Source organism: Lepidochelys kempii, chromosome 7, assembly GCF_965140285.1.
Source record: "Lepidochelys kempii isolate rLepKem1 chromosome 7, rLepKem1.hap1, whole genome shotgun sequence".
Taxonomy (NCBI): Eukaryota; Metazoa; Chordata; order Testudines; family Cheloniidae; genus Lepidochelys; species Lepidochelys kempii.
In genome coordinates, this window is record NC_136386.1 from 82,720,234 (window position 1) to 82,736,417 (window position 16,184).

The following is a 16,184-nucleotide window of genomic DNA, read 5'->3' on the forward strand; positions in this document are numbered from 1 at the left end:
ATAAGAACTGATTGGGTTGACTACTTAACTTACCAACATCCAAGCAAGCTTCAATGTGGCTGAAAATTTTGGTATGAAAAAGGGAGATTGCTCCTGGGCCAAAGGCTGAGCACAGACACTGGATTTTCCCTTTACCATGACCTAGAATTTGGTGGAGTGATCCAAACGGTGAAAGGGTGGACAGAGGATTTAGGACTGAATGGGTACTCTCTCATGTTTGCCTCTGTGTATGTGTGCATCTGCATTAGTCCATGCGGCATGGTGACCTTTCAAACTGCATGATGATCTGCCTACCAAAAAATAATGCAAATTCTATTTCATTTTTGCTCAGCTGAACTCATTTGGAAAAAAGCTTAAAATGTCGCCTTTATTCTGCTACAGGTTTCAGCTTTGCTGGGGATGCAAACTCGTGGGTAAAACTACAGTCACCTAGCAAATAAAGGGGTGTCTGTCAATGTTATTTTTCAAGATAGCCACCCCACAAATAAAAATAAGGCTTTGTAAAAATATACTAATCTTGTATGGCAATTTCTATGGTCCTATAATTGCATGTGGGAGTTGTTGAGAGAAACTGTCCTCATCAATCCTGAAAGCTGTAGTAATTGAAATGACTCCTTACATAACTGGAATCTCCTTCTCAGCTCTGCTTTTTCCTCAAGGACCATGCTGTTTCTCAGTTGTAAAGAAGCCTGATCATGAAGAAAATGGTTTATGTCTTTTTCTCTCTAAAATTGCAGGGTACTCCAGGACCAATTGGAGCTCCAGGACCAGCAGGACCAAAAGGGGAAAGGGTAAGTTAGCTTTAAACGCACACACACACACACCCCTCCCCAGCTTCTTCAAAGTTTCATGGACAGTGCCAGCTGCTACTGTTTCTAAAGTACGGTAACTGCAGCTCCTTCCAGAAGTTGGGACTTGCCTCTTTGTGACTTTTAAACATTTTATATTTTGGCTTCTTCTCTACGAGGCAACTAACGTCCCTGAAATAGGTGCCCTTTGCATTATTTTCAGAAGTGTTCGTTTATCCATCTGTGTCCAGCCTGTTAACGGGTATGTCTACACTTCAAGATGGAAGTATGAATTCCAGCATGGGGAGACATACCCATGCTAGCTCTGATCGAGCTAGCCACTAAACGTAGAGTGTAGCCGTGATGGCACAAGTGGCAGGAGGCGCTAGCCACTCCAAACATTTACCTTCCAAGATGCTATATACATACTTGGGCAGCTAGGACCTCCTGCTGCTTGTACCACTTCAGCTACACTCTTGTGAGTTGGACCTCCAGATCAAAGTGTATTTGTACCCCATACTGTGTACAAAAATAGAAAAAATCTTCTCTTTTGTCTCTATTTTAGGGCAGTAAAGGAGACCCTGGAAATGCAGGACCAAAGGGGCCAGCTGGGCTTCCTGTAAGTATTGATGTCTCTAAATTGTCTGCCATCCATGAAGCTTTCACCTTCCAACAGCAGCGTACTCTGCTGTAATGGGAGAAAATGTTCTCTCACTGCCATATAAATGTCAAAGTGAAGCTGAGGAATTTGTACAAATAATGGTAAATTGAAACCCTGGTTTTCATTTTCAAAGCAAGAGACTTTTCTCCCAGTCCCAGCATCCTGAGTGATATTTAAATAATTCAATTTAAAATTAAATACTTTAAAACAAACAATAGAAAAATAATTAGTCTAGCCAGCAGAAGAATATATTTTAAAGCATAGAGAATAAAATATGTAACAATGTAGATCCTGAAATTACTGGAATAAAAAGTAAGCCATGCTTAGACTATTCATATGTTATACTAAGGTACTTTTATTGAACATATCCATTCCAAGTGTTTACTGTTCTGAACTGAACATCTGCCTTCCAAAGGCTGACAAGACAGAATTGGGGCCCAGTTTTGTAACCCTAGGCACACAAGTAGCCCTTCAATGGGACTACTCACATGATCAGGGTTTATTCATGTACATAGCGGGTGTAACATTGGAGCTGAAGCTTTAGATCACAAACTATCTTCGTTTTAAAATAGAAATGAAGACGTTAGTTTATTTGCTGAATTTTTGTCTGAAGAATTATTTTGACTGAGTAAACAAAGGGACTAGTTTGGCTGACATTGATTTAAAATATATATTATATATATATATATATATATATTTCTTCTTTCTGATCTATTTTAGGGTTTACAAGGCCCATCTGGTGACAAAGGAAACCGGGTAAGTCAGGAACCAAATTTCCTGCATTTGGTTACTAATGTCTTTATGTAGTGGTGGAATGGTTAATTTCTGAATTACCTGGAAAAAAAACAGATGAATTCCTATCTGTTAAACCCTTATAAAGCAACTTACAGATGTGTAATTTACAGTGCGATGGCTGTAGTTTATACAATGCACCATAACCAAAGACATCATCATTCAAACACTAAAAGCATACCCACTGTATTTTCTGAAGTGCTCAGTGGTGGCCTCTCTCTGCTCTCACTGAATGAGGCCAGTACTGAGTGCTTTTGAAAATCCTACCTTAACATACTTAGTGAGATGTGCAGGGATGTAAACCAGACAATTCCCATGAGTGTTAATAATGGTGGTATAGTTAAATCTTGTCACATGGTACTGAAATTCCCCTTGAATGCTGAAAAAGAATGTCAGCCACTTTATTGCAGCAAAATGTTTTCCAAAATTTCCAGAATTACATCTTTTTTTCAACCAAACATGGAAATCTTAAGAAACAATTAAATATGACTATATTAAAGAACCTGATCATGCAGTCTTAGACTCCTTACTCTGGCTTTGACTTGAATTGGCATAAGAACTGTAGAGCCAGGTACTAAGAAAAGCAATAGATTATGTTTATTGCTGACAATCTTTTTTACATCATGTGCCTGTGTTATAAAGAAATAAACTATACCCAAGTGTATATATTTATGTTTTTTTTATATTAGGATTATTAGTGATCTGAATCCTTTGATAACAACAATAAAGAGATACACAGTTGAGAATAGTTTATTCACTTGATAGATCTAGATTCTCTTTATAAGGCTCTGATGCCATATGCAAGCATTTCGGAAATAGACTAAAGCTGTGATGGAATATATGTCAAAGCAGTAATTGTATGAGATTAATATATTTGCTGATAACATCTGACAAGTGCTGTCTCTCCTTCCTTATCATCTGAAGTGCTCCTCTGATTCTATGTTGGACAGATTAACAGTTTTGAAAAATGCACTGCCAGTCAGCATGTTAAACAAGGAGAGACTATTCCAAATTGCTTGAAATTCATGGCAGCTCCAAGGTGCTGCTACCTTTTAATCATTCCACTTCTGGTTTTGCTTTTTAACCTCCTCTTTATTTTATTAAGGTTTTTTTTCTAAATAAGACATAAGCTTAACAGGATCTTTATTTAGACTTTTTCAGTTGGCTTTAAATCTGGGTAATGTATTTAGAAGATGGGTCTTTTGTTGGCTGCAGTATGAATCAGTTTGGGTTAATGTGGCTTCATGGTTCTCCCTCACATAAAAATAATTGAAGAGTGGGAACAACAGCAACTTTAATAGATGATGAGAGGGGTGTGTCATGGTCCCCTTGAAATAAATATTGGCTGAAATGCAACAAATGTTTTGAAACAAAAATGTTTGAGAAAACTGAGTTTGTGAATGGGCAAATACTGTAGCTTTTCAGGTCTGATCCAGCAAATATATATTTTATCACTAACAAATTAAGGGCTCCTCCTCAGACCACAGTCCTTTTAACAAATTATTAAGAGGGCTACTTATTAGAGTAACTCTGAGGAATTAGAGTAAATTTTATTTTAAAAAATTTAAGCTTCCCGTAGCAAATGGCTTTGTCCGATGCCCCAGTCTAATTGACATTCTTACAAATACCTCCATTCTGCAGAAATCTGGAGACTTCTGTGTGCTCAAATGCATTGTTAAGCCACCAAATGGTGTCTCTCATTAGCCAAACTGTTTAGTCACCAAGAGTTTGCTCTCCTTTCCCATAGCCCAGGGTTGAGCATAGGCTATGGTACTTTCATACCCATTTATGGGAGACATACCACAGTAATGACATGACATGGACTTCTTCAGGTACGAATGCTTTTTATTTTGATCATCTGAGATGGACTCCCTTTGACAGGAGACCTGGAACAGAGAGTTTTAACAACTGAATGCAAACACCTGCCTTGTGTTTGATAGCTTCTTTTCCAGCAAGAAAATGTGTTATTTTAAAATCTTTTTAATAGTAGGTACTAGTAACAGCCATGGGCTATTAATAAGATTTATGCACATACATTGTGATGAACACATTGAAAATAGGTTCTGAAGTGCCCACCCCATTCCCTGCAGTAATTTGGCAAAAAATCCCCTTCACAGGCCTTCTAGTTGCAAAAGACAGAACTGTGCCTTTTTATGCTGTGGATCTTTTCTGTGGAGCAGAGCCCTTTGTTCTTATGTCACTGTAGGATGTATAATAATAGCCTTCAAGATCCAGTGCAGTCATGAAAATAGTGTGCTATGTAACAACTGAAATGTTACTGGAACATGACAGCCTTGTGAATAACCCAACTGAAAAAGTATAAATGCTGAAAGTGTGCATTAAAGCTAAACTCTTCACAGTTTTTTTATAATATCTATTTTTTTTCTTCTCCTGTCTGTGTGTTCGTGTGTATTCCTTGCTTCTACAGGTCCACCTTTGTCCCCTTTATCCCTTCCTCCTCTTCTGCCTTTTTTCCTGGGTCCTTCCTCCTCCCTCCACTACAACCCATTCCACTTTTTCTCCCGGGTTATCCTCTCTCTGTTCCAGTGTTTGATCCTCGGTGATTTCTCCTAGTTACCTCTCCTATCCCATCCATTTCTTTTGTCAGCTTTTAATTTATTTTGTCTAAAACCTTTTACTTTTCTTTAAAAAAAGAAAATCTATACCTCTGCTGCCTGATTTTATTGAACCTTCTAATCCTTACCATCTCGACACTAAATAAAATTCCCTCTTCAGCCATGCCACTTCCATTGTAACCTCAGCAGCTTCGAAAAGCTCTGCTCTTTTGAAAAATATAATTAATATGAAGATATTTTGTATATATATTTTCTTGTAAATATCAAGGCCTATCCTGATGTTGACCTGCGCTTAGAATTTCTATTTAATTCAGTTTGAGTTGAGGATGAAATTTACCCTGTGCAGAGAGGCAGTGGGAGACCTGTTCACTGTTTAAGATCCACTTATGCCCTGTTTTTAGACAGGCTTTATGCTGGCCCTCTGCACAGGGATGAATTTCATTCTCTGGGTGTGATTCTTTTCTCACAGACCCCAATGTAAATCAGGAGTAACTCCACTGAAGTCAATGGCGTGATACTGACTTAAACCAATTTTATACCAGAGAAAACTCAGACTCTCTCTGCACAAAACAATGGCAATATCAGGCTAATTCATTTGCTAAAATTAAAGCTGTGACAGATACAGATCTGCTTTTGTTAATCAAGGAAGAGAGACATTTTATTTTTTTAAAGTACAGCATTTAAAAAAAGCAGTGGAAAATGCTTACGTAAAACATACAGTATTTTAAAAATCATTTAAGAGAATGCATTTTAAATTACTTGTTATATTACTATAAACCAGAAATACTTTGGGGGGGAGGACAAGGAGAAGTATAAAGGAAAACAGGTGTAAAACTAATGAATTGGTAATCCGGTCCAAGGATGTGACAAAACAGGAGAGCCAGACTTGGAATCAAGCGGCCAGTATCTTGTTCCTTGGGTCAGTGGAGCTCATGAGAGTCAAAGAAGTGACACACTTGGGCTCCCGAGCCAGGCTTAGGATCATTCAGTGTCCAAACATCTCCTCCTAGCCAGTCTGCAGAGTGGTATTAGGTGTCACTCTCCTGGCTGGAGGAGTCCCCAGTGCAATCCCATCTCCAAAGTTCAGAGGGCTGACAGTTCAGTTAATGCAATGATAGGATCAGAATCCTTATCAGGACAATTGCTGAAGGGTAATACATGTAAATTAAAAATATCAATAAATCCACAAAAGGCTTTCCTATAAGGGCAACTTAACTGAAGGAATCTCCTTTTTTACAATATTTTTCTAGACATTTGTTTATTTATTTTTTTTAAACTATCTCTGACATTTATTTGAAATGGATGATCCTAAAGCTTTTGTGTATTTTTTTTCTTGGACTAAACTATTATTTACAGGGGGAGAGGGGCAAGAAAGGCTCTAGAGGGCCTAAAGGGGATAAGGGAGACCAAGGAGCGCCTGGATTAGATGCACCCTGTCCATTGGTATGTTCTGTTTTATAAAATGTTTTATTTTAAGATTTGCCAATGAGGAAGAAAGAAGGAAAACTTCAAGTAAATGACAGGCATAAAGAGCTCCCTGCTATAACAAAAGTCACATTGCTTAAATAAGGTCTTGCGCTGCTGTAGCTGGAGTCTACGGCATAGCTGTTTTCTTCAGTGTGAGGCAGGAACAGTCCCTTAAAGAGCAATGGGGCTATAGAGTAACTTTGGCTTTGGCCCTTTCTTTTCAGGAGCTCAAAAAGGAATGGGTGAAATGGCAGGAGGCTGAGAGCAAAGGGGTTTTGCTATGAAAGGAGAACCTTGGAACTCCCATGCCCCCACTTACGGGTTGTTGTTCTTTGGCAATGCTTAATATCATCACCCGTAAGCAGTGATGAAATCTAAAATGCCTTCTTTTTTGCTCTGAGCAGTGTCCATCGGATGTGTTTTGTAAGGGAGTCGCTCCTTGATAATGACACAGGGCACCCAGGTTAGGATACCCAGTGGGAAAACAAAAATTGGTGTGAAATCTGATGGGAGGTACAAAAAATGATCAAGATGGCTATGTCATTCAACATGACATTATCTCACTTCATTGGAAGCCTCTTTACATTTAAAAAGTAGCAAGAATGATCCAAATTATTGTCTAAATTACTAATGGAAAAACATAATGATACATGGCAGCAAGGATTATTTTATATATATCAATCATACCCTAGCTATTAAGGAAGCTCTGTGTGTCTAAAATGTTATCATTGATCTTTTTAGTTCACCTCCCAGGTATATTATTTGCTCAAGCTGAAGAGTCACTTGCATACCACAGTGATAAGTGCAGTGTATGTGCCCAGCCAGTTCCTGCACAGAAGTTATTCTCTTTTGTTTCAAAGTGGGGACAGCAACTGAAGATGATTTCTAAAAACAGAGATCCTCTTCCCACTCCTCCCACCAATAGAGTCCTCCCACATTTAACAAAATCGGAAAAACATCTTCTGACTCACACAGAATACAGAACCAGCAAGGCAACCTTTCCTACCGGTTACGTACTAGAGATTCAAACACTGATTATTTATGTACTGGGTATGTAGCTTGAGTGCCCTTTGATTATACCAGTGTGGGACTGGGCCTCTCCTCCTATGGCATGGAGGGGATGGCATTGACTGGAATAATTATAGTGGTTGATTTCATGAACAGGGACTCCGAGGTTTTAAAGGCGAGAAGGGTGAGCCGGGGTTACCTGGGCTGGACGGGCTGGATGCCCCTTGCCCATTGGTATGGTGTTACCTTCCCTTTCCTGCATGCTTCTGTTTGCTTTTCATTCTTGATTGTTATTTTATGATACCTCCAAATAGTGGCATGAACTGTAAACCTACAGCAATGGTGCCATCCTTACCAATCTCCATCCTATCTCCCATCATGTGGCTTGCTTCACAGTATGACCCATAACACCCTTTGCAATGAGTCACGGTTGCTACAGCCATCCCTTTGTGGTGCTGGGAGAAATGAAGCAGTAGTCTGGATGTGCTACCACATTGCAATTGTTATTAACAGAGTATTGTTCATAACTGCTTTATTTCTTCCTTTAAGATTTCCTTCAGAACCCCTGCTGGACCAATGCTTCAAAAGCTGACCCTCAAATACCTCAACTCTCTATTTGATCATTTGAAATGCTTAAATCCTCCATTAAGTCCGCGGGCCAAGTGTGAATACTTGAAAGTAAAGTCTGACTCTCCTCCACACCACCTATGCACCTCCCACATTTTAAAACAACCCATCAGAATGCAGACATAACTCTCAAACAATCCCTGAGAAACATACCAGTTCAGTATTTCAAATCATCAAGTTTCCAATAATTAATTTCTAATTATAAGAGTGTCCCAAAAAGACTGAAGCAATCTACTCTTATGTCATAACTTAACAAAAGACCTCCCCTAAGTCATCTTTCAATCGCTCATGAGCAACATAAATGTCTGGAGAAAAATTATGGATTTTGTAGTGCATTAAGATTGAAAACAAATTTGGGCTCTAATGGAAGAATCTTTCAGAACTGAGGGACCTTCATGGAGAATCCCATGCCAGCAGCTCCTTCTCTCTTGTGATAAGGGAGTGCCAGCTCAAACGCCTCTTCTGGCCTCAGCTCTGGCAGCAGGCCCAACGTTTCTCCTTTCCGTTGTTCTTTAGTGTCTCAGAGAAGGTTACTCTTGACTTGAAGGCTGCCTAGTACATTTCCTGACATCCATTTTACTTGACTCTTAAAGGGATATTATCATTTTAATGCCCTTTCCCAAATACTGTATGTAACCCAAATATGACAAAGCTGCTCTCGCCATCACACTAAAAAGCATCAGTTTATTCATTTACTCAAAAAAACTCAGCTCAAAGGCAGTATCTGTTTCTTAGGGTATGTCTGGGAGGTGTGATTCTCAGCATGGGTAAACAGGCTTATGATAGCACCAACTGAGCTAGCGTGCTGAAAATAGCAGTGTAGACACACAGCTGTCAGCTCAGGCTAGCCACCTAAGTCCAAGCCACCCAAGCAACTGCCTGTGCCACAATGTCCACACTGCTATTTTTATCCTGCTAGTTCAAGCAGAACTAGTGAGAGTCTGTGAGGTCTAAGGATTTACTAAAGGACAGTCAGTGGATTAAAACTCATGATCCTCCTAGTTTCCATTTCTAATTTGATAAGTCCGGGAACAGCGGTGACAGCGTGGGTTGTACAAGGCCACCTGGGAGCCACGGTATGGATTTGAGCAGCTAGCCGGTGTTGCCTTGGCTTTACTGCTGTTGTTATTCCAGCTAGCTAGACCAAAGCTAGCACAGCTACATATGCTTTAATTGCAGGGTCGAAATACTCTTAGAATGTTAGTGCCAAGTCCTACTCGATGATACATATGCACAATCACATTTGCAAAAGGTATGAACACAACCTGCCCATTTGACCTCTTGGGGCCATAGACAAACCAATGGAAAATTATGTTTTAAAAAAAAGGGGGGAGTGTGGACTTTACTGAGAAACAGTTGCTGCATCTGAACTGAGTTTTTCCTGAGTAGATAAATACAGTGGTTGCCATTAAAATCTTTACAGTTTTGCCTTTGCAAGTAGCTAACGTTACTGTCAATCCAACTATTCTCTGCAGTTTGCACTTCAATTTTCTTTGCATAGTGAATAATTGAATACTTCTGTAATAATAGCCACCTTCAAAGGCCAAACTGTAAAGATTTTAATGGAAACTCCTATTCTGTGAATACTGGGTAAATAAACAAATTCTGCCCTTATTGTCACATATGATCACAGAAGCTAAAAATGCAAAAGAACTGTTCAGTCAACTAGTTCACCTCCTGCAACCGCAAGTCACTTCTGTACTGAACATTCCTAAATTGTATAAAACACTCTGAGAGTATCTCTAGATAAAAGGATTCTTCCACTACTCTTGGAAGACTAGTTTTTTCTTCTCTGGCACTACTTCCAACTGCAAATTGCACTGCAGGGCAGCAGCATAATGCATGTCTATTTCCTGTCTATTTTTGTTATGGGAGACACACCAGGAAATCTGATGAAATGAAAATGCCAACAATATACAGTATTCTGGCATCGAAGCCAGTTCGAGACATTAAATAAGCATGTTTGTTGACCCAAATCTGTTAACACTTACCTCTGCCTGGCATTCTGCTGACACAACTTACTTCCATGCTGGATCTGCACAAATGTATGGAGTCTGTGAACTAATCCAAATCTGAAATATGGGAATCTAATGACTCATTACTAATAAGCATGTCCCACTTCCCTCCCTCTGCAAACTAGCCTGCAACAAACACTTCCTTGTGATCCTGTTCTTCCTTTGATCCTTAAACCATAACCTTGCAGATTCCTGTTCCTTTACACACCTAACTTTTCATTTCCTCCTGCAATGCACTACACAATTCATTCCCCCCACCACCAGCCTACCAATGGGAATGCCACTTCTTCCCCAGTAAAGGATCCATAATCATTTATTTCCACAGTCCTGCAGCCTGGGGGCGGGAGCATTGCTGGGAGGCTACATTAAGAGAAAAGGACTTTCTGTCAACACCCAATGATATCTGATCCATCAAAGTTGCTTATCCATGTACTTAAGTTAACTAGTTTCTCTCTCATTATAACATTGTTCATTTTCTTCTCTTTGGTTTTTCCTTTCTTTTTTAAAAATGAGATGTTAAGCTGTGGAGATGTCTCCTACAATAATTAAGAAGCTAAGAATAAACTAATTTGACTGAAGAAAATGGGTCCAATTCATCCTTTGTATAATTTCACTGACTACAGTAGAGTTACATCAGGAGCGTATATGACCCAATAGCTTGAACTGTTCAAGCAGTTGTAGGCATCTTCTATAAGGATTTGATTGAACTGTCTAACTATCAATGGCCTAACTTGTTAGGCTAGGCTGTTCACCTGTTTATTATCCCAGTAATTTCTCCCCACCATCCTCAATTACCTGTTTCACAAGGCTGGTTAGTGCTGATCTGAGTAGAATTAATAACATTTCACAAAAATTAATCTACCAGTTTCCAAGGCAAAGGTAACTCTGTTTGTTTACTTTTAATATCCAAATTGTTTACAGGATACAAAACTTTTTCAGAATAAAACTACTCTAAACCTGTATAGGGATGTCTGATCCTGCAATCCTTTAGTGCAGGATCCTGCCAACTTCAAAGGGAATTCTGCACAAGAAAGGCTTGAAGGTTTGGGCCCTGTGAGAATACAGGCCTAATCCCATCCATTTTGTTGAGGCAAAATGCCTATTTGGCCAACTATTCAGGATGCAACAAAGGGGTCGTAAAGCTGTCTTAAAGGGGCTGCTAAAGATTCCTTCACAGTAGAGGAATCCTTATCTGGTGTGGAGCTAACTCTCCTCCTCCACCTCCCGGACTCTCTCAGTGTAGGAACATGTTGGGGTAGGAGGAGCATGACTGGAGCAGTCCACGTTCCAGTAATCCCTACAAACATAGTGGCCCCAAGTAAGTTATTGCCAGCCAGCACAATTAAGAGCACCCCTGAGGCTGCTCTAGGTTATCCCAGGGGTTGAATTGGCCCTGGCTGTACCCAGGATTAGGGGTAGCTAAGAAAGAAAGATAGTGGAAAGCAGCCCTTTTAAAGAAAACTGCACCCATTTTCCTCAGTACAGGGCTCTAACTACCACCTGGTAGTAAGCATTTAAAATAATTAGATTCTTAATTAGGTTGGGCATGGCAGCAACCACCTTGATGAAAAGTGACAGCAGAAGTAAGGGAGCCTGATGTCAGAGACCAAATAAATTTTCAATCAGATTTATAAATGTTATAGTTAACATTAAAAACAAACTTTTGCGTTGAGATGTGAAATATTTTGCTTCATTATTAAACAGTTAAGTTCCTATTGTGACAGTGAAATAAGCATTCAAAGCAGGGTGAAATCGGTTTTATAATCCATTCTCCCAAATCAGTGACTCATGCCACCACTATAGTAATTGAGCAAAATGGAGGCAGTAATTTCTTTTAATATATTCTCAGAGCCTCCATCTGGATGGCATTGATTCTGGGCCTCACCCCAACACTAAGGGATTAGCCAGCCGCACCAGAAAAAACACTTTGCATCCATCCTCATTTCAAAACAGCACTGGAAGGCCTCAATCCCACACTTCACTCCCCACAAAAAGCACAGAGCAAACACTTTAAAAATGCGCTGATTGAGCCAAGATTATCTGTATCTGTCCTGTTACTATGGTTAATAAACATTTATATTATGGTAGTGCCCAAACACCCCACCCTAGTATGCCCCCATAAAGAGGCAGTCCCCACTATGAACACCTTACAATCTAGAATTTTCAAAACTGTTTAAAGTACCAAATCATATCCTGAACTGGTATTCAAACAAATCTCAGATTGCCACACCTTTTTCTTTGTGCCCCATATGCTGTACAGGGTTTGCCAGTGCCCCATTGGTATCTCCTTTCTTGCTATTGAAGAATATCTACAAATAGAATAAAAGTGTAAAGCAGTACAACACAGAGATTTCTGATGTCTCAGCAGATTTGACACAAGGGATTTCTTGACATTTAGAAATAAGGACCGTACAGCCAAGACATAAGAAAGCGTAACTCCCAGTGAATTTTGCTTAAGTGGACAAAGTGACCATTCCTCACTCAATGCTAAACCCAGCCCAGATAAATGAAATGAAAATATTTTCTAGACATTCCTGCAAGTCCAAATGTTCATGCAGTGTTTGGGATCCACTTTGCTGTATGTTGTCAGGAATGGCATGTCACCTCCAAATTATGACACGGAGTCACGCATGACAACGTAACCAGCCAGTTCATGTCTCCCACTGCCAACATCCTGATATGTTTTACTCCTGAATTGGAGCTTTTATGTTTCCCTCTTCAAGAAAAGCAGGGCCAAACACATTTTCTGAGCAGAACTAGAGCATATATGCATAACCCTGCAGCCTAATACCCATCAACAGGAAGCCTGTGCGTGTTCCCTGCACAACACCGACAAATTTCCCTCTTGAATCTCTGGTTTCGGATTGAACCCTAACCATGTCTTTCAGCCAGAAAAATGGATCATCCAAAACAGAAGGGGGGAAATTATATATATTAGAACATTTATCGCAGCCCAACTCAGACTTAAAATGTTTGTTGCAGCTATATTAGTTAACCCTTTCCTTCCTTCCTTTTGGCTCTGTCTCCTGATCCTACACTGTGTTTGTTTCCTTCTTTGTTGTAGGGGGAAGACGGCTTGCCAGTTCAGGGCTGCTGGAATAAGGTAAAATAATCTTGGAACTTCTATGACTGTGCTGAATTAAAGGTGTTGATGCATTTTGCAGATGATTTTCTGTGAGTCTTTCTAATGACAAAACAGATGTGTAAAGCATGCAGTGGATTTTCAGTGCCAGTGCTCGTGACAAGCAGGATCAAAACGGTCCATTTGTTTTATCCAATAATACACAAATAAAATAGGTTAAAAATTATAGAATTGTATTGGCAACCCTGGATATTTCAGGCTTAAAAAATATCTTATAGTTGCACAGAATCAGAACTCATTAGCTGTGTTATATTCCTACATATCAATATATTATTAGCAAATCATGCTTTTCATCCATAGATCTCAAAGCACTTTGCAAAGATGGGTAAGCACTGTTATCCTCATTTTGGGGAAACCGAGACACATAAAAAGCCAAAATTTTCAAAGTGGAGTGCCTAATATTAAGCACCTGAATCCATTTTAGGCACCCAAATAAAGGTAATTGATCTGATTTTCAGAGGTTCTAAACACCTGCAGATCTAGTAGACTTAAACTGAGTTAATCTGGAGTTACTGGTGTAAATGAGATAAGAGTTTGCAACAGAAATATCTTATATGTGGTTAGGTTGTTGTTTTAAACTGTTATTACAGCCAATCCAGCATGCTAAGATAAAAGACAAAACAAATAAACTAAAGCTCCACATTTCCTTCTGACTCTGCCTGGGTTATAATTAGCATACTTTATGTTATACAACTGAGGAGGTTTTAAAAGCTCTGAAGGGAACATTACAGCTGGGATTTTCACAGAGCCTAACGGAGTCAGGCATGTAACTCCCATTGACTGTCAGTAGGAATTGGGTACTTAATTCCCTTAGTCCCCTTTGGAAATTCCAATCTAAAGATCTACTGATAATTCAAGATCTAGTGCTGTGATCAGCTCTAATGCTGTTTATAATATTGACTGGGAATTTCACATTTTAGTCCTGGCTGTATAAGATGTAACATGATGCAGTGGCTGGAAGTTGAAGCTAGACAAATTCAGACTGGAAACAAGGCATACATTTTTAATGGTGAGAGTAATTAACCATTGGAACAATTTACCGGGGGTGTGTGTGGTGGATTCACCATCACTGACATTTTTTAAATCAAGATTGGATGTTTTTCTCAAATATCTGCTCTAGGAATTATGTTGGGGAAGTTCTATGGTGTGTGCTATAAAGGAGGTCAGACCAGATGATCACAATGTCCCTTCTAGCCTTGGAATCTATGGATCTCTGTTCCACTGAAATACTCTGTAGCCTTGGACAAGTCACATGGGACCGAAGTTTCAAAACCTGCCTCTAACATTGGGTGCCCAACTTTAGACATCTCAGGCCTGATTTTTCAGAGCTTGTGAGCACCTGCATCTCTCATGCATTTCACTGGGAATTGTAGGTGTTCAGCACCACTAAAAATTAGGCCCTCCGTTTCTAAATTAAGACATCCACAATTGAAGGACTCTGAACTAGAAGTCCTTTTTTGATCATTTAGGTCTTAACCTCAGTGTGTTCATCTTCAAAAAGGGGTGTATTATCTACCTCACAGGGCACTTTGAAGATCAATTAATTAACTGATTTGTAAAGTGCTTTGAGATCTTTGGATAAAGGTTGCTGTTTAAGTGCAAAATAGAATTACTTTGCCAAATCCTGTCCCAAGTATATCCAGGATGCAGAGCACTCAAACTCTGTCGTCTGCCTGAGCTTTGCAGTCATGACAGTTTGTGCTAATTCTGAAAGGACACACTATCTGAGGCAATTCAGAGCCCTTACAAGGCTGCCCAAAACCTACTCCATCCCAGGGATGCTCCCCCCAACCAAGTCCTTGAGGAGGACATCAAAGGAGGCACTGAGACCATGCAGTACATCTGATGTCCAAGAGGAATAGGGATGACACCACCACCGCCTGCTCCCCAAGCTGGCTGACAGCTATCCAAGCAGAAATTGAAATCTTTGAAATGGAAATATCAGATGGAAATATAGGGGCCTCCTGACCTGAAGATTCCAATCAATGATATATTCACAGACATCCACTTACACAAACATTGTAATAACATGTTTTCTTTAAAGAAAGACAGCATAGAAACCTATTCAGGTCCCTTCTTTTTTCTGCAGTTCAGCTGCATAGGAGTTCTTGATGCCCTATAGCCATTTGAGGCTTACGTATCCATCAGTGCCACTCTTCAGGTTCTGGATCATTATTATTAGTATTACCTGTTGTTTGCATTAGTGCAGAAAACAGCTGCACAAACAGCAATTTCACTAGGTGTGGTGGGGCTGAGGAGGGTGGAGAGTCATCCAACATTGTACCCCCTCCTTCCTAACCAGACAAATGAAAATGGTCATTCCTGAGGTTCTTGATTGCTTCCTCTGCTGTTGTGTGTCCTGGAGCATGCTCGCATAACAAGGTCCCCCTACCTGTGTTTCCCTCCATTAAGAAATCCTTGCAGCTGTTTGAATTGTGAAACTAACAGAGGTTTATGTTTTCTTTTGCAGTGATGGTTCTAACCATGGACTGGCCTGTGTGTGTTTTGTACATAGAATATTTATTTTTATACAATGTTCTTTTCTGAAATGCCAAGAAGTTATACATTTTACAAATTATCAAAAGCTGCATATATTTTGTACAGAAAATACTAAATTTCCCTTTTTCTGTTTGTCAATACTTTATATAATTCTGTGTCTATATTATGCTTATATTGTTACGGAGTCCAGCTGTAATATTTGCATGATATTTGTGCACACTTGATGAGTATTGGAACTTAATAAATTATTGCATTCAGGTGCCAAAAGGAACTGCCCTATATAAATCTGAAGGTCATTTCCCTTGCCAAATCAGGAAAATTAAAGAATATTTGAAGTGTTATGGATTTTATTATTAAAATGAAATATAGCAATGTTATCTTTTTGTGAATAAACTATGGTGTTGCTGGAGAAAGCCTGGGGCAGCCAGCAGTGCTATTAAAATGAGGGACTTCTATCTTTTACTTATTACATCAATATAGAGCATAAGGGCTTTCTTACTTAGTTTGCCATATCCTAGTGCAACCAAACCACCACTAGAGGACACTACTGGTGCTATTTTAACAAAGGTGCCCATTCATCAGTGAGGATGGTTAGGCAGCAAAACACAT

The 16,184-nt window shown here is 39.5% G+C and overlaps 1 protein-coding gene across 8 annotated transcripts in view; it reads left to right on the forward strand.

Annotated features, from left to right (window-relative positions):
* COL13A1 (collagen type XIII alpha 1 chain) overlaps positions 1–15,633 on the forward strand; it is a 152,737-nt gene extending 137,104 nt beyond the window's left edge. For 7 of the 8 annotated variants that reach the window (XM_073353524.2, XM_073353517.2, XM_073353516.2 and 4 more), the window contains 6 exons: positions 738–791; positions 1,354–1,407; positions 2,170–2,205; positions 6,174–6,260; positions 12,999–13,037; positions 15,547–15,633. In XM_073353524.2, the coding sequence (XP_073209625.1) occupies positions 738–791; positions 1,354–1,407; positions 2,170–2,205; positions 6,174–6,260; positions 12,999–13,037; positions 15,547–15,549 (273 nt within the window). In that variant the 3' untranslated portion in view covers positions 15,550–15,633. Of the gene's footprint in view, positions 1–737; positions 792–1,353; positions 1,408–2,169; positions 2,206–6,173; positions 6,261–7,448; positions 7,527–12,998; positions 13,038–15,546 lie in introns of all 8 variants that reach the window. The other variant, XM_073353518.2, reaches the window with a different exon arrangement.
* Positions 15,634–16,184: the final 551 nt, after the last annotated feature.